The sequence below is a fragment of the Drosophila nasuta genome, chromosome X, assembly GCF_023558535.2.
Source record: "Drosophila nasuta strain 15112-1781.00 chromosome X, ASM2355853v1, whole genome shotgun sequence".
Lineage (NCBI taxonomy): Eukaryota > Metazoa > Arthropoda > Insecta > Diptera > Drosophilidae > Drosophila > Drosophila nasuta.
In genome coordinates, this window is record NC_083459.1 from 18,827,056 (window position 1) to 18,845,375 (window position 18,320).

An 18,320-nucleotide genomic window follows, 5' to 3' on the forward strand; every position below is an offset into this window, starting at 1 on the left:
ACAGCGCCGCAATTCAAAATTTTAATCATACGGAAAAGAAATTTTGTGTGAAGCAGCTGAGCATTAAAATATGTATTTAAAAGTATCTTTAAATTGTACTTGAGACAATTATTCTGCAACTTATAAATAAATCATAATCAAAATATCAATCTGCGTATACTTAATATCCATGTTAAGTATACGACTAGCCTGAGAACGTTTCTCTTCAAATATTTAGTTTGATTGTGGAATGTTTTCCTTTCTACAAATATGATATTGAATTAATATTAAAATCATTAATACATATTGTGAAATGAAAATCATATAAAATAAATATGAATTTTTCATACATATTCCTCACATTGTTCTGCATAAAATTAAACTATTTTAGTACAAATGGCCAAATTAGTCTGCACTCTTTTTCAGTAATCTAAAATATGTTTACTTGTAAAATTTCGTTAGCAATAAAGAGTTTTAATTGTTTCTCTTGCAAGATCAGCTAAAATATGAAAATTGCCAAGCAGAGATTTAGTTTCAGCAATTCAACCATTTGAATGCTTCCCCTCTGGCAGCTCGAATTGAATCTCCCTATGGAAGTGTTGGCCACCTAGGCGATGTCAAGTTGTCAACAATAGCAAACTGAACCAAGCCAAAATCCCAACCCAACAACCACAACAACCACATTGACGATTCAAGCCAGATTCCGATACAGATTTTGTTTTCTGTCTCTCTTCAGCTCCCTTGCTGCTCTGTCTCAAACGCGCAGACTTCGTCTCTCGCATTTGTCGCTGTCGTTGTCGCTGTTGCTGGCTCCCCAAACAGTTAAAAGCAAAATTATTCATTACGATTTCCGCGCTAGCGAGAAAAAAAAACGAAACGAAGAGGAAAAAAACTGAACTGAACTCAACTGAAATGAAATGAAATAAAATAAAACGCGCGCACGCGGACGTGGATTGTGGACAAAGAAAAAGTTTTCCATGAAAATGTTTCAAATGCTCATTTGGCGCTGCTGCTGTTGCTGTGTGTGTGTGTGTATGTGTGTGTGGTTAAGGCGTTTTGGGTGTTGGGGCGTTGGGGCGTTGGCGATGCTGGGGCGTGGCATGACGACTTGCGCGCCGTGCGCCGAGTGCCAACAATTGACTTGGAATAAGTTTTACATTGAAATGATGCCAATTTGTTGCTCTCACTGTTCGCTTGGCTGTTATTATTATTGTTGTTGCTGTTGTGTGTTACAGTTGGCGATGCTTAAGCTGCGACACTGCCGCAGATAATTTGCGGCGATGTTGTAATTTTTCTGGTTAAACTTTTGCCAGTAAACAACTTGAGGCGTTGTTGCAGTTCCAAGCATACCATCGTCATCGTCATCGCCAGCAGGCTGCGATTGCGATTTGAGACTGCGTCTCTGTTGTTGCTGTTGTTGTTGTTGCTGTTGCTGCTGCTGGAAGCTGTTTTTGCGCGACGTTAGCCAGCCACTTCATTTTATTGTTATTGTAATTTATTTCCTAATTTCGCTTACGCAGCAACAACGAGAGACAGCGCCTTATGCACTTGTGTGCCTGAACCATGCCCAGACACTAATCCAACAGCAGCCTTCATTATCCCGCCACTTGTTGCCCCATTGTTGTTGTTGTTGTTGCCTCGTTGCTGGCTGCCACAGCGCCGTTGTTCTACGTCAAAAAACTTATGGCCGAGTGCTCAGTTCAAAAAACTTTCTTTAATTTTAATCAAAAAAGTTGGTTGTTGCTTTTTGGCGGGCAACAAAACGCGTTTAATTGGACAAGGGAATACTTGGCTACCAGCAGAGCACACCCACAACAACAACAGCGTCTAATAATGCAACAGACTAGTAAATACCCTAAAGAAAAAGAGGCCTAAGATATTCGAACCAATTGTCATATTAATATGCAGAGTATTTTGTACTCAAATTCTTTTTTTAAGCTAAGCAACCATTAATTGAATTTTATGTACAATTCTGATAAATTTTTAAAGGGTGTAAAGCATAAAAAACACAAAATGTTTGTTGGTTTGCACAAATGTTTTAATAGAGTGAAGCACTTTAAAAATAATTTAAGCAACGCATAAACGAAAATGGTTTGAGTACCAATCCAAATGAAAAGTTTCTAAGGCTGTGGTCTAACAATAGTTATGGAAATTGAACGCAAAAACTTTGACAATATTGCAAACTGAATTCATCGATTTAAATGCAAGCTAAAAATTGAAGCATTCAAATGCTTGCAAATTACCTGAGGCAATATTTGAGATTTTTGCTTAGTCAGCGGCCTGAAAACGCATTCAACCGCATTGCAAACAACTCACAACTATGCCACAAAAAAAGGGTAAGAAAGAAAAATAACGATTACAACTATTTGCCACAAGAAAGTGTGTAACTGACATTACGCATTTTTGACTTGGGAAGGGAAATGGAAATGGAACTGAAACCGAAACTGAAACTGAAACCGTAAGCAAATAAGATTGAAGTGGGGGGAGGAGAGCAGAGGAGGACTATACAAAATGCCAAACGCACAAAAAGACAAGGCATAATAAACACGGCACACTGGAAATACTCAGGCACAAAACACAACGCAAATTGCCCAGTCAAATGAAAAACTATTTAAATGCAATTGCTGGCCAAGCGTCGATTTGCTCACTGAATATTCGAGTGCGCAATGAAAATATTTGGTGAAGAGCCACCCGCACCCCGCAACCCAACCCTCACCCACAAAAAAAAAACCGAAACCGAAACAGAAACAGAAACATCTATCCAAAACTCAGTTCACGAACACGAAGCAGAATCTACCCCGGGAGCTAGAAGTCAGTTAGCAGATAGTAGAAGTTCCGCTATCAGTGCTGCATCCGGTGCTCCGACTGCGAATGTGCCAGAGAGCAAGAGAAACAGAGAGAGAAAATAAGAGAGAGATAGAAAGAGAGAGAGAGAGAGCAGGAAAGTGTGGGCAGGATAATGGAATTGTTGGGAGTTTAGTAGCTTAGGTCATTATGTTCATTTGTTGTTTCTCGTTTTTTTGGGATGCAAGCGGTTAGCTGTAATGCTAGTGGCTGCCACTCAAAGTCGAAAATATGAATAAATAAGACCACTGAGTGTGCGAACCAATTGAAGGCGCCTGCTTAACGGCGGTAACCTAGTAACAAACGAGGAAGAGCATCATCACACAAAACCTCATCATAAATGCGCTACGTTCGAGTTAAGCTTTAAAGTCCACTAGATATGCCTTATTATTAACAACTTCTCGAGGGTATTTCTGCACAAAACAACATTTTACTGCTCGCTGCGAGATTTGAATGTGGAACGGGCATTAAATTGAGGTATTTTTCTATGAAAATTACATTCATTTTTCTACCTTTTGCATACGTTTATTATCACAATTTTTACTTATCACTATCATTATGTTTCAATACGCATAAATATATCGGAAGAGCATATAATAAGTATCAAAAGTATATTGAATCCAAATTTAAAAGGTATTTTGTTGTGAGTAGATAAAAATTTTAGAAGTAACTTAAGTATAGAACCTACTTACTACGGACCTTAGTTACTTTGTCTGACAAATTGGTATTTTTGTACTCTATATAGCAACATAATTTAAAATAATTTGATCATTTTTTTTGTCATTTCATAAATAAATAATATTTAACAAGAAGAACCTGCTATACTTTTTGAACATTTAACTTCATGTAAGCAGCGTTTTAATTTAATAATAAAAAGACTTTTTAATAACATATAAATAATTTATATTTAGTAACAAATGAATATTAAAAAAGTATAAATATTTCAGTTGGAATATATTATGTTTTAATTTGTAAATATATTTTTAAATATCTTGGGAAATTATCTCAATTTAATAATCAGACATGAATGTCAAGAAGAGACCATTCGGATAACAAATATCAAAAGATTTCATTTAATTTCAAATATGTGAATCCAATGAGAAATAATTGCGTATAAGTTTTGTAATGTAGTTTGTGTTGTTATTAATACTTTGATGCGTTTGCTTTGAATAACGAAATGTATGCGAAATCAAAGAGTGTGCTGATGACGTGCAGCAGCAGCACACGTCACGTAAAACATTTTCACGCATTTGCACACACATACACAGATGACTGTTCACATTCAGATTCAGATTCAGACATATGAATCGTATACAATATATGGCAGACAGATGAGTACGGACAGATCCCCAGAATGACCCACACTCCGTTTTGGAATTGGTATTTTGGCAATTTGCTTTTAACCAACATGAAGCTCATTTCAGAAATGAATTTTTATCTGAGCTTGGCACCGCGACTCATCATCATCGTCGTCGCAAGCAGCAGCAGTCGATGGAGGAGGAGGAAGCGAGAAGGGGAACACCAAAAAAAAAAAAACGCTGCAGGCGTCAACATAAACACAGGCATCAGGCGAGCTCTGCTGTGTGGGAAACCGTGTAAGCCAACAGACAGCCGCATCCGCAGTCTCTTCACCCTGCCCCTCGTGCCATATTCTTTCTGAATCCGCATGCGAATCCCGCTGGTTCATGCCAACCAATTCCCAAAGCTCATACCCTGGACGCAGTCAAGTGTGCAACACTTTGGGCGCTCCGCCAACTCCGAATACTTCGTACTTATTTATTTATTTCTTTTCGTTTATTTTCATTTTTTTCTCTCGCTCCACTCTCATTCCCTCTATGCGTATATCCCGGTTCCCGGTTCCCGATTTCCCGCTTCTCTGGTTCCCAGTTCCAGCTTGTGCAGCTCGCATCTCTCTCAGTGATTCGAGTTGAGTCACTCACTCAGTCAGTTAACGTTTCCTGCCCCAGCAATTATATCACTTCCCATCGCCGGCAACTGGCAACTGGCAACTGGCAACTGGAGCTTCAGCTTCAGCTTCAGCTTGGGCCACTTTGGGCTGCCACTGCGTTTCACTCGTGCGTGCAAAATTTAAGCTAATTTGCTGAATTTTTTTTTTCTTTCTTTCTTTTTGGTTGCTTTCTTCTTGCTGTCTTCTGTGTTTTTCTTCTTGTTGTTTTTTTTTTTTTTTTTTTGTAAGTATTTTCTGGGGGTGTGTGTGTGTTTTTTTTTGCACCCGCCTAATTTTGTTAATTGCATGTTGGATTCGCTTTTTACTCGCTTTCTTGGTTTTCTTTTAATTTTGATTTAATATGAAAGCCTCTTAAATGCCACTGACATAATGCAAGCAAACTTCCGAACTGCCAACTGCCAACTGCCAACTCCCAAAACTGCCAACTGCCAATTCCCATTTCCCATTTCCCAACCAACACGCCTAAACGGTCGAAAAATAAAATGCGGCAGCGGAAGAGAAGAATTTCAAAAGAGGAGAAGCTTTCGCACATCTTTTATCACTTGATCGATCATCCGTAAAATCATACATATTAAATAATTCATCATGTGAATTCAAATTAATTACCATAAAATATAACTTTACACATTTCACTGCCAAACGATTTTCATTTATTTCCGTTTACAAATGCGAGTAAGCGAGCATGATGATCTCCATACTTTAAAGTTTGGATTAAGCTGAATAATTGCTATACATAGTGGAAAATCAAAAGACTTTAAAATAAGCAAAAGATTTGCTAGCATTGAAATAAATTGTATTCCTCAAAGCTTCAAAGTAATTCGTTAACTTAAACTTCCATTTTCTTGATTATATTCAAGAAGAGTATTCAAGCAACGACGTTTTGATGAATTTATGCACTCAGTACTCAACACTCGCACTCACAGTTGATGTTGGTGGAGAGGAAGCAGTTGGCATTAAATTATTTCGACTAATTTGCTGAAAATGATATTTGGCAACGCTCATTACTTTTATTTTATTAAAATAGGAGCGGGCATTTTTCAAGGCGCGTTTCTTAAACTCAATGGAGCGCATATAAATAAAATATGTGTGTGTGTGTGTGTGTGTGTGTGTGTGTGTGTGTGTGAAGTCTGCGTGTTAATAATTTTGACACAGTCAACGTCACTTCCTGGCCAACATGTGGTATGAGTAATGTGTAGCTGTAGCGCGAAGAAAGCACCTAAATAATGACAGACTGTTTGTTTGCGCTGTGTTTGCTGTCAACCTTCTAGAATAATGTATAATGTTTGTTTAAAATTCACTTCAAATGTAATTATATTAAGAAAAATCTTTGAATTAGTTGAGATTACAAATGAATTAAGCTTACCGTGTTTATGGTAAAGTTTAGTTGCTGTCAGTTAGATTGAAAGTTAATTAACTTTAGCTTGGCGAAACTAACGAAGAGAAATCAATAATAGTAACTTGTCATTTGCAACTTTTAATTGAAATGAGAAAATAATCGAGTGCGTAATGCGTTCGTGACAATGAACAGAAATCATCTACGTTATTGTTAAACACTTCTTGGCCTTGCATTCGCTCCCTTCACTTTATTTTATCTTTGTCTTTTGCTTCGGCCAATTGCAGTTCTGGGCAAAAGCAAAGGCAAAAGCAAATGCGAAAAATATAGAGAAGAGGGAAGACAGTTGGTGCTGTTGCTGCTGCTGGCAAAGGATAACGATTTATGTAAAATTGGCAATTTAATTTCCTGCGCCCCTGCGAAAAATGCAGCACGCATTTCGACAGGGCAGCAAAACGAGCGTTTTCAACTCGATGCTAATATTCAAATGATGGTACTAAAAACATACGTACATACTCGTAACTTTGCTAACTGAGGAGGCAGAGTGTGTGTGGAAGGGGGAGAAGGGGGAGGTGTAGTGAGCACTCGAAATGAACTAACGCAAATGAAATTTCATTTTCAGTGGAAAATTTACGAACGCATTAAATTTGCAAACCAAATAGCAGGCGCAAAGTGCAAACCTTTCGGGCACAGGAAGTCAAAGTTCGAACAACAGCAACAACAACAGCAACAAGGACAATAACAGGACAATGTCTTTCTGAAGAGAGAGACAGAGAGGGAGAAGTAGAGCGAGGCAAAAGCAAAGTTAATGGCAGCACGTAGCCAACACCGACACCGACACCGACACGGACACAGACACGGACTGAGACACACGGCGGATGCGAGAACAAGGGCGCCAAAATGTAGGACAAACGTTGCCATCGCAGCCTTACAGCATCGTCCGGCTCCAGCATCGAGCATCGAGCATTCGAGCAGCTTCAGCTCCATCTCCAGCTTCATGCCCAGCTTGAGCTCCATGGCCAGCTTCGCTTTTGAGTCGTTACTCGAGTTCAGGTCGCAGGCGAGGTCTTGGGCTTTTAATAATACACTTTTCTATTTGGTGCCCGCTTTTTACATTTTTAATGAAATTATTTTCAACAATTTATAATTGCCACGAGCAGTCAACCAACCCGGCACATCAGTGGCAAGCAGAGAGCCGTGGCCCACAGCCAACCAGCCAGCCAGCCAGCCAGCCAGCCCGTTGCGTTTAGTTAAATGCACCCCGGGGAGAGTTTTGTGCCCCAACAAATTTATATGAATTATACGATACGATACGATATGTATGCCTCTCTTTTGCTTCTACTTCTTCTTCTTTTTCTTCTTCTTGTATCTTGTATCTGGCCAACAATTTACATGACCTCCAGTCTTTCGAATTTGCCTCCAAGACTCTCTGGCTGCTTTCTCATTTCGCCCATTTTAGATTCTTGGCACTTGCAGTGTCGACTCCCACGGTGCTTGTTGTACTAAGCAGTTAACAGTTAGTAGAAGCGCCGTGTCCGCCGTTATAATATCGCACAAGGTGCGCTATTTATAGTCAAGGCAGATAAACACTGGCATTATCATACAAATCAACTGCAAAGAAATTCATTAATTTGCATCATTAGCGTCGAATATTCCTCCATTCTGAAAATTGCTTCAACTGCGCAGCAGTTTAATTGTATACTCGGAAGGAATCAGAAAGATATATATCATGTCAATCGTATATATTGTATTACAATTTGTCAAAAATATCTAGCAACTATCTAAACTATATTTCTCCGTTAAAAACTCGTTGTAGAAATTTGATTTTGTATTTTATTATAATTATTATGTTATTATAATATAAAATATTGCATATGAGTAAACATTTTTTTTATTATTGTATCGATATTTGACACCAACTTTCAAAATGTCAGTCTTTGATTTTCAATGACTTTTTCGACAGAATCGATAACTCAAATCGATTGTTGAGCCATTGCTTTCGTTGACAGCATTAAGTGAAAAGCTAAAAATACGAGAAGCAGCTCCAAGATTTTTATTTTGTTAACTTTTATCTAGTTTTTCCAAAAAAAGAAATGGCTAACAATCGGTTCGGTTTATTATTCGAGGACGATGATGACAAGACCGTCGTACTTCCTCTACCCAAGAAGGTATCCGTTGTGGCCGGAAAAAAGACATCCGTGGATCGTTCATTTGTAGAAAACGTGAAGAAAACTGAAATAGAGAACAAGCCAGGAGTTCTGAACAAAAAACAATGCGGGACAAAAGGCAAATACCGGTGCCAGCATTGTGGTGAAGCCACAACGCTCTGCAAGTTTAAGTGTCAACAGCAACACTTTGGCCGAAAACAATTGGCCAGATTACAACAATGAGGTTGGTAAGCGTCCGGGCAAGGCGTATTCAGCACGTTACCGCAAAATGGAGAAATGCGGTAGTCGCAAACGTGAGTTTGATCGCCAGTCTGGATCTAATAAGACTGGCGTGAAGGCCGTGGATAAACGCAAAGGCGGTGGAGCACACAACTGGGGATCTGTGAAGCAGGGCATCGATGACTTCAAGCAGGTGGACATGGACAATGAGGACTCTGGCAATGAGGAGACTATTGCCGAGCCTTTAATCAATGATACACACAAGCAAATGGGTCTCGATGAGTGGAAGGCTCTCAAGGAGCAGCGTCCCAAGCCCAATTACAATCTGCGCAAAGCTGGCGAGGGCGAGAACAACGCGGAATGGCGAAAGAGGATTGCTTTGGCCAAAAAGAAACAGTTGAACGCTGGAAAGGATTCGATCAAGCTCAACTCCAGTCTTGGACGTAAAACTGCTGAAGAGAAAATGCTCCAAGGTGGACCAGACTCTGTTGTTACTAAGGGCAAAAAAGCGTCGCTCGAAGCTGGTGCCATTGAAAGCCATCTAGAACAAATATTTTGACAGTCTTGTTTGGATTAAAGATAAATAATAATAAAGTAAAATAATTGAAAATATCAACGCAAACTTTATTTTATATTTAGCTGATATAGATTATTATTTCTAATAGTTAAAAAATATAATATAGTATTTACTTGATCCATTTCATGTTTGCTGCTTTGCAAAAGAGTTGTACTTTTTTAATGTTGCATACTTTTCTTTATAGCTGTCAAAGGTATGAAAAACATTATTATTTTTTTACTGATGGAAATTCTAAACCAAAGAAGAATTTCATAAGCAGTTTGAGACAACTCAAAAGAACTGTTTATTAACTTTTGGTCTCACTAGAATGCCTAGGGAAAAACATCAACTCGCATATAACTGTAGGGGAGCATGTAGTCTGAAATAGTCAGTTGACTTTTGCAGCTCCAAAAAAGTTAGTTCGTTTACAATTTAATAATATTTAAATTGTGAACATAAAAAATAGTAAATATTGTCCCTGGATTTTGCATAAACAGTACAACGAGTTCGCAGTATTGATCAAAACGGTTTCTGAACCACATTTAGCTTAGCAATATATATATATTCGAATAATTTGACTATTGCAGTTATGAAGGACTTTGCCGAATTGCAGACAATGTTCAAAAGTGCCGTTCCAAATAGCGAATCGATGATGGAAACCGGAAGTGGCGATGAGAATCCAACATTGGAGCGCAAAGACGCATCTGAAGCTGATGTTGCTGTTGCTGCAACCGATGTGGCTGCTGCAACCGATGCGGTCGCTGACAAGGTAGAGCGTGAGGAACGTGATGTGGCAATTTGTACCCAAGAACTTGGTGGCCCCGAACCTGAACAGTGCAGCAATCTGTTGCAGGATGATGACGGCGCTGTGCTGCCCGAGGTGCTAGTTAAACATCCGTTGCAATATGTGTGGACACTGTGGTATTTGGAGAACGATCGCACCAAGACGTGGGAGGATATGCAAAATGAAATCACTAGCTTTGATACTGTCGAGGACTTTTGGAACCTCTACAATCACATCAAGCCGCCGTCGGAGATCAAGATGGGCAGCGATTATTCGCTGTTCAAGAAGGGCATACGTCCCATGTGGGAGGATGCTGCCAATCATAATGGCGGTCGTTGGGTGATTGGACTTAATAAGATATTGAAGGATGATTTGGACAAATTGTGGATGGATGTGGTGAGTACTTTAACTTTTTTATCTCTCTTATAGTTGACTAAAGAAACGTCTTGGAATTTTCAGTTGCTTTGCCTGATCGGCGAAGTGTTTGATCGCTATGATGAGATTTGCGGCGCTGTTGTCAACATTCGTGGCAAGAGCAACAAAATCTCGATCTGGACTGCCAATGGCGATAACAAGGAGGCAGTCCTTGAGATTGGGCACAAGCTACGCGATGCTCTGCGTCTGGGACCGCAGAATTTGTTGCAATATCAACTGCACAAGGATGCCATGACCAAGCAGGGATCCAATGTCAAGACAACTTTCACCTTGTAAACTCACAAAATTATGCAAAAGTTATGCACACACACATTGTTCACAGTTTCGCAGTTTTAGAGTAGCTTCGTTAGTTTTAATCGTGTTAATATCGTGCTGAGACATCAAACACAACAAACATCATCAAACATCACACGTCAAGCATCGACCGGACGCTAAGTAGTAGTATAGACACACAACATATGGATACACACACATGCATACATACATATTTGTTTATGTATATGTTTATGAAAATTAATAAAGTTTAATCGATTCACGCTGTGAATCTAGAATATGAAGTGGCAAACATTGTTAAATATATATTATAACTATGCGAAGGGAAATTTATTATATTATCGCATCGTGATAAACAAACTTTCAGATATATTTTATAACATTATTAAATAATTTATTCTTATTATATTATTATGCATATATATAAGTGTATATTTATATATATATTTACGAATTCGAGATACTTTCCTATAGATTATATTTCATTAAGATACTTGTATAAATAAATGTTCAGTTAATAACTGAATTATAAATCCCAAATTTGAAAAAAAAAAAAACAATTAAGAAAGTTACAGTCGAGTGTGCTTGACTGTGAAATACCCGCTACCCATTTTTAATAAAGGCAAAATATCGCGGTATCATTTTCAAAATATACCGAAAATACTAAAAAAATACTAAAAATATACCAAATGGTATGTTTGGTATATCTACTACAGCACTTATTGTATATACCAAATTCACAACTCTAGCTTTAAAATTAGGCTTGTTATTCGATTTTTTTGATTTGTGGGGGCGGAAGTGGGCGTGGCAAAAATTTGAAACAAACTTGATCTGCGTGCAAACATAGCAAATGCTGTTGAAAAAAAATTATAGCTCTATCTCTTATAGTCTCTGAGATCTAGGTGTTCATACGGACGGACGGACAGACGGACATGGCTATATCGTCTCGGCTATTGACGCTGATCAAGAATATATATACTTTATAGGGTCGGAAATGTTACATACATTTCCTGTCGGCTCAAAGTTATAATACCCTTCTACCCCATGGGTAGCGGGTATAAAAAACAAAACAAGAAAGATTCAATCGAATTATGCGCGACCAATTTTCAATAAGACCATATTCCTAAAATATACCAAATTAATATACCAAAAATACTAATATACTATTACTTATATCTGGTATATTAATATAGTATTACATTAAAATCATACCACAGAGTACAAAATATACCAGATTGTTAGCCAAAGCAACTAAGTTATTTGTAATGTGGCTTAGAAGCAGCTCTTTATAAATAACTCTAAATATATTTAGATAGTATTTTCCTACTTTTTCTTGATGCTAAATATGGGTCTTACCCTTGTTACTAGAATGATTTGTAATAAAATGTATATAATTAAAATAGCTTGTTAATTTTGTCAGGAATGCTTGAATTGCAATTGAAATTTTCAAATTTGACCTTTAGACAAAATACTTAAGCTAAATTTAGCTGAAGACTGGGATGACTAATTTTAAATGAGCACAGGTTATGTACCAAACAATCGACGTGGGATGCAATGAGTGATATTTGTAGGGACCGGAGTGGGGAATCGTTAACTCTTCGGTCCTAATACATACAGGCAATGGCATGACCGTGTAGCAGTGTTAACATTGCGGTAAAGATAACGAACTCGTGTTTGCTGTCCTGCCACTTATTGTTATTGCATTCGCTCATGTTATTGTTGTTGTTGTCATTATCTGTTGACAGCGGTAGAAGCAGAGTTGAAGCTGCAGCCAAGAGACCCTTATCAAAGTGAGAGACGCGTCACATTATTGAGCTAAATCAGTTGAACGGACATACAACAAAAACAGCGAGTAGAGCACACAAGAACAATACCAATTTAGACGCTTGTTGCGAGCATTGATCGAAGTGCCAAATTCTCCGTATTTTTGTCGAATTTCAATCAATAATATATTGTGTTGGTAACTAAGTGAGACAAATATGCGATAAAAGAAAAATTAAGGCGATTTATAGTACAGTGTATCACAATTTGTGTCTTCTATGGAACAATACTTACGTTCATATGCTTGCTTGAGATTGATCGAGTTGGGAGATATCCAGTAAGTATTCTAATATATAAATCAATAATATTTGAGGCTACAAAGTTTCAATTAAACGAGACAAGAGAGAAGATTTTCATTGAATCAACGTTGCCAAGCTTAACAGGCTATGCAAAAGTTTGTATTCTAATATTATTTTGTGTTAATCAGCATTGTTTTTTATAGTGCTACTAAGTAAGATAAACGAATTGCAATTAAGTGAAATAAAAGAAAAGATTCTCTTTAAATCAAAATAGCGAATGTTTACAGGGTATCACAATGTGTGTCCCAAAGTCCAACATATTCATATCCATGTCACACTCAGCCAGCAAAAAAGCGATGGAGACGGTCGGTAGTCAAGAGGTTAAGGCATATTTTTGGCATTTCTCGTAGCTCATTAAATTTTAATGGCCATACAATCATATCAATCAAACGAGCTTATAATGTCTGCTCTCACGGCGGCTCATTGCAAATGTCAACCGTTGGCAATAATTTGTTTAGATGCCTTTTAATAGATGTGCCAGCAAGTGATATCGGCTGACAGTTATCGAAATACATTTCCAGTTCCAAAGAGTTTGAGCAGCTTCTTTAACGTTTTTAATTGTGGATTATCTTTCAGGCTGCTTTTAATTTTAATGTGCAAGTGCAATTTAGTCATCTGCTAACTAAGTTCTATTTATTTGTTGTGTATTACGTTCATTTTAAAATTATATGCGATGCAACTGTCAAAATTGGAGCAGACCCAAAACGAATAAGAATGGAGAAAAACAGAAAACTACGTAGAAAAACTGCTGTGAAAATACAAAAGGTGGAAGCGAAAAAGTGACACAAAAAAAAAGGAATTGTTAATGCTCACAATTTGCACAAAGAAGCTTTACAAAACAGGGCGCTGAAATGCAGCCACTTAGTTCATGAATATGCATGTTGTGTGCTTACTATGCACACTAACAACAACAACATATGTGTGTGTGTGTGTGAGTGTGTGCTATTAGTAGCTGTCACTCGTTACATGTATGCGCATTCTGTTGTCCCTCCGACTGTCTGTCTGTGTGTCGTTGCGGTCCTTCGGCTGGTAGCCATGTCCTGTGCGCGCATTTTTGCCACTGTTTACTATTAAATTAGCATATGAAAGAGATGCGAGCACACATTGGCACACACTTCAAACACACACACACACACACATATCGACACATAAATACATATACATACAGTCAGTCATGTATGTAGTTCGTCGGTCGTATGTTAGCTGAGAATTCGGCCAAATGTTTGACGGAGATCCATCATGCAAAACTAGCAAAATGCGTGGATTTTATTTGTGTGTTTGCCAGGCGCATACACACATACACAGATACATGCATACATGCATTCGTAGTTACATAATGTATCTATGTATGCATTTGTCTATGCACACAAATAAAAGCACTTGCCAGCTGCGCTTTCATCAAAAGCGACAGCGGCGTATTTCGTATTTTTCCAACTGCTTTCGACTTTCGAAATTGAAATCGGCTTTAAAGAGCTACAAACCAAAAACACACATAGAATTAGTTATGAGCCATGCGTATACTTAATTAGCACACTGTGCACACTTACAAAAATGTTTACAAGACTTTTCGGTTCGATTTCAAATACAATAATACGAAACTTGTTAATTAAGAGGCAGGAAATGATGGCAGGGAAAACTTGTTGCAACTTTAATAAGCACTCGCATCTAAGTACAGCAAAGTTCATCATTGTTAGGCATATCAAATTTGAGTTAAGTGCAAAGTATAATTGACGACTTCTTGGAACTGATTTCACAATTTAAGAGATGCAGTGACAATCCTCACGCCAACACTGGCCAATCCAATGCTCCAGTCGCTTGCAGAATTGATGGCATTTGGGAAAGTGCGGATGATAGCGTGATCGCTCCTGGCAGAGGCCACGATCCATGCTTATTGCCCGCGACTTGATCGAGGCTGTTCCCAGTGGCTTTGCTGTTGTCGTCGCATCCGATATAAAGATCTCCTTGTCCTCGTTCCCCCCTGCAGCTGGCTCTGGCCCTGGAGCTGCCGCTGGCTCAGGCGCTGGTTCTGGCTCCGGTGCTGGAGCTGGAGCGGGAGCGGGAGCAGGAGCTGGAGCTGGTTCAGGTGCTGCACTTGCCTCACGTTGCAGTCGCCGTGCCATGCCAGCGCTCAGGCTGAGGCACAGACAAAGGCTGAGTAACCAGATTGAGAGTAAACGCATATTTTTGTCTTCTGTTTTTTGGGTTTCACGTCTTTAATGCTGCGAATTTCAATCGCGACTGCGACACTTGATTCGCCCTCAATGCGTAATTCCAGCATTCATAGATTCATATCGCGTATCAGGCGCCTCAAGGTCAGAGGTCAATTCTAATCATTGGTGCCGCGACTTAGTTTCGATTGCCACTGCAAAACATCACGAAATGTAAGGCAAACGTATTTAGTTCGTCACGATGATCGGATTGGCGATAACTGTGCTAAATATTTATACTCACAGTGCCTAAACGCAATCTGCGGACGCTACGTAAAGCTTAAAGTTTCCAGAGTGCAATTAAAAATCAAAATTCTTTCGAATTATACATTATATTTATATTTTTTTCTTTTGAATTTGATTTTGAAATTTTATTAAAATTTCTGAATGAAATTTATCTAATTATACATGAGTATTTTAATTTTTTTCCTATTATGAATTCTTGTTGTAATTTTATTAAAATTTCATAATGAAATTTATAGCAAATGAAAATTAAATATTCATTTTTGCTTTCACTTGTAATACTTTTATAGTTTAAACAGCTAATTAATTGATTTCAGAAAACGGACCAACATAACATCCCAATTTAACTTTGATTACATTAAGAAGTCAATAAATGACATAGAAATAATAATATTTCAAGACACAAAAGTAAATGATTAACATAAAAACATATAAATAATAAGTGGTGTTATTTTTGTATACGAAGATTTCATTACTAGCTAAACTAGTATAACACTTTTTTGACGTCACAAATGACACAATAATTTTACGAGGTAGACGGCAAATTCGCATTTGTGTGATTTGTGTGTACATCAAATGAGCTTATTAACTGCCACATGGTCATTTCATAGACACAACAACAACAAGCGATCATCAATTCTATTGCTTATCAGCGGCAATTATTACGAAATATTCTATCGCTGAAAAACACATATACACTCACTTATTCGGCGTGTATATAAAAGCCTCAATTATGTTAACACATGCATACATATACATAGTATATACGTATGTATATATAGTATAAGGAAGTAGCAGCTGGAGCAGCAGCAAAGACCAAGAATTGGGAGCAGGACGGACCATCAAAAATGTTGAGCTGGTAATTTATGCGGAAATTTGATTTTTATGTGCTCGAATGTTTAGAGGCTGCCGCTGCCGCTGCTGCTGTTGCTGTTGCTGTAAAGTAAGTAAAATTGATGGGCGACGGACAAGGCAGTTAAAGGAACATCAAAATGCTTTGGCGCGGACTGCCAACGAATATTGCGGGCTAATTTTTGGCACTCAACCGAACTGGCATACGAACATACTTACATACACGGAAACGCATAAAAGTCCATTTGCTTTAAAATGCAAAAACAATAACAATAATCATAATAATAATACACAATAACAATAACGACAACGACAACGTCAACGAGAACGAGAACGAGAATCAGCAGAAGAAGTGGATGGAGAAGGTGGAACAAAACAGTCAAATGTATGGCACGATGAGTGTTCTTCTCTATAAAGAACAGCTGCCAAAACAACTTTGGAATGTTTGCCAATTGCTACAACTCTCTCTCTCTCTCTCTCTCTCGCACCCTTTTCTCATTTCCACTTTCACTTTCCACAGCTGCTTCGGCAGCAAGAGGAAGTCAATAAAAATAATGCAATATAAAGTTGCGGCGATTTGCCAGCCACATTACATCAATATATTTTGTAGTAGCAACTCCATTAGAGGCTATTACGAAAGTGCAGTTCGCATTATTTACGAGCAAAGTATTGAAATGTTATCTTATTTAAATATTCGCCACCTGCCATTACTTTTCATTGACATCTGGATGGGGAAATAAATAAACACTAAGCTGACAATAACACTGGACATCATTTAAATAATTTTAACTACCTATGAATTGTCATACCAAAAAAATGTTATTAATCTATAGTTGAGTGTGCTGGACTTTTTAATACCCGCTTCTCATTTCTAAAAGTATACCAAAAATATATATAATATCCTTATCTTTTTAAGAGTCTGATGTTCTGTATTTCATATGAACAGACTGACAGACAGACAGACGGACAGACAGACGGACAGACAGACGGATAGACAGACGGACAGCAGACGGACAGACAGACGGATAGACAGACGGACAGACAGACGGACAGACAAACCATGGCTATATCGTCTCGACTGTTGGCGATGATCAAGAATATATATATTTTATGTGGTCGCAAAGACCTTTTATAATACCCATCTACTCTATGGGTAGCGAGTATTAACAAAAAAACACATTTCTATCTCATGTCTGACGGACGACACACATAAATCAATGACTCTATACATTCTCAATTTTCCATTTTCAATTTAGCAATTGCTGCTGGGAGAAAAAGCGCAAGACCATTCAGAATAGCACTTGAGGCGTCAATAGCAAATTGATTTGGTAAACCACAAAGTCAGAGCAAAGACAAAGTATAATCTCAATTGCTTTTAAATTTTGTCACAAAAAAAAAAAAAATAAAATAAAAAACAGAAAATCGAAAACGAAAGAAAGCCGACGCAAAATCATACAAAAGACTGCCGTCTAAACGATTTAATTCCGTTACCGGAAATGAAGCAGAATAATCGTTAAAAATAAACAAATAACAAGAGAAGCTTCAAGTAAAGTACACCAAACTAACAGACTATGCGACTAGCGAATGCTCTGCTCATTGAATAACAATATTCATTTATATCTAAAAGCTCTCTAGTATACGTGAAATATTTTTGAAGAATTTTTTGCAAAGAAATTCTATTTGTTAGACTAACTGAATGAGCAGGTGAACAAAGCCGAAGAGCGTTGTAGAAAAATTCGTTCAACTTGTTGATGGCCTCGACTGATGGTCAGGAAAAGATATTATCAGTGGGGCAACTTTTATGTATTTTTTCTCCTTGTTGTCGTTGTTGTTGTTGTTCTTTCGCTTACGTTTTTTCGTTGTTGTTTTTCGTTTTTGTTTTTGTTGGCTTTAATTAAAAAAGTTTCTTTTTGGTGTTCCTGACTTCTAAGTTTGTCATGGCGACTGACAGACGAAACTCGTATGTGCCTCCAACATTTAAATATATATATACTATATATGCCGATAAACTTACATATGTATATACATCAAAATCAGTTACTATATATGTAGGTATATGGTGTACATATATGTAAGAATATTGTTTTTGATTTGATGCTTTTACTGTTTGTTTGGCAAATGTTATCAAAAATGTTTCATAACTTTAATAATATGCTCATGCTCATGAGCGCACAAAGGCAACGCCTGAGTCCGCTTCGTTCTGACTTCCTTTTCAGATAAAAGAAATATGTTAATCAAAAGCAAAATCAAAAGCAATACTCACACAGCACAGCGCAGCACAACATCGCAATCTCATTCCCTGCTTTTGTATCCCCAAACCGTCAACCGAGGAGCATTG

At 37.8% G+C, this 18,320-nt stretch overlaps 3 protein-coding genes across 3 annotated transcripts; 2 read left to right on the forward strand and 1 right to left on the reverse strand.

Moving 5' to 3' along the window:
* Window positions 1-8,218: 8,218 nt before the first annotated feature.
* LOC132795644 (intracellular hyaluronan-binding protein 4.S-like) lies at window positions 8,219-9,071 on the forward strand. The gene is made up of 2 exons (XM_060806500.1): window positions 8,219-8,347; window positions 8,412-9,071. Exons 1-2 carry the CDS (start codon window positions 8,219-8,221, stop codon window positions 9,069-9,071), a joined length of 789 nt encoding a protein of 262 aa, XP_060662483.1.
* Window positions 9,072-9,443: 372 nt separating this feature from the next.
* LOC132796842 (eukaryotic translation initiation factor 4E1-like) lies at window positions 9,444-10,844 on the forward strand. The gene is made up of 3 exons (XM_060808163.1): window positions 9,444-9,595; window positions 9,656-10,248; window positions 10,312-10,844. The coding sequence occupies exons 2-3, from the start codon at window positions 9,658-9,660 to the stop codon at window positions 10,561-10,563; spliced, it is 843 nt and encodes a 280-aa protein (XP_060664146.1). The 5' UTR covers window positions 9,444-9,595; window positions 9,656-9,657; the 3' UTR covers window positions 10,564-10,844.
* A 3,338-nt stretch (window positions 10,845-14,182) lies between these two features.
* Window positions 14,183-14,894, reverse strand: LOC132796159 (uncharacterized protein C15orf39). The gene has a single exon (XM_060807224.1). It carries the CDS (start codon window positions 14,858-14,860, stop codon window positions 14,438-14,440), a length of 423 nt encoding a protein of 140 aa, XP_060663207.1. The 5' UTR covers window positions 14,861-14,894; the 3' UTR covers window positions 14,183-14,437.
* Between the last annotated feature and the right edge of the window lie 3,426 nt (window positions 14,895-18,320).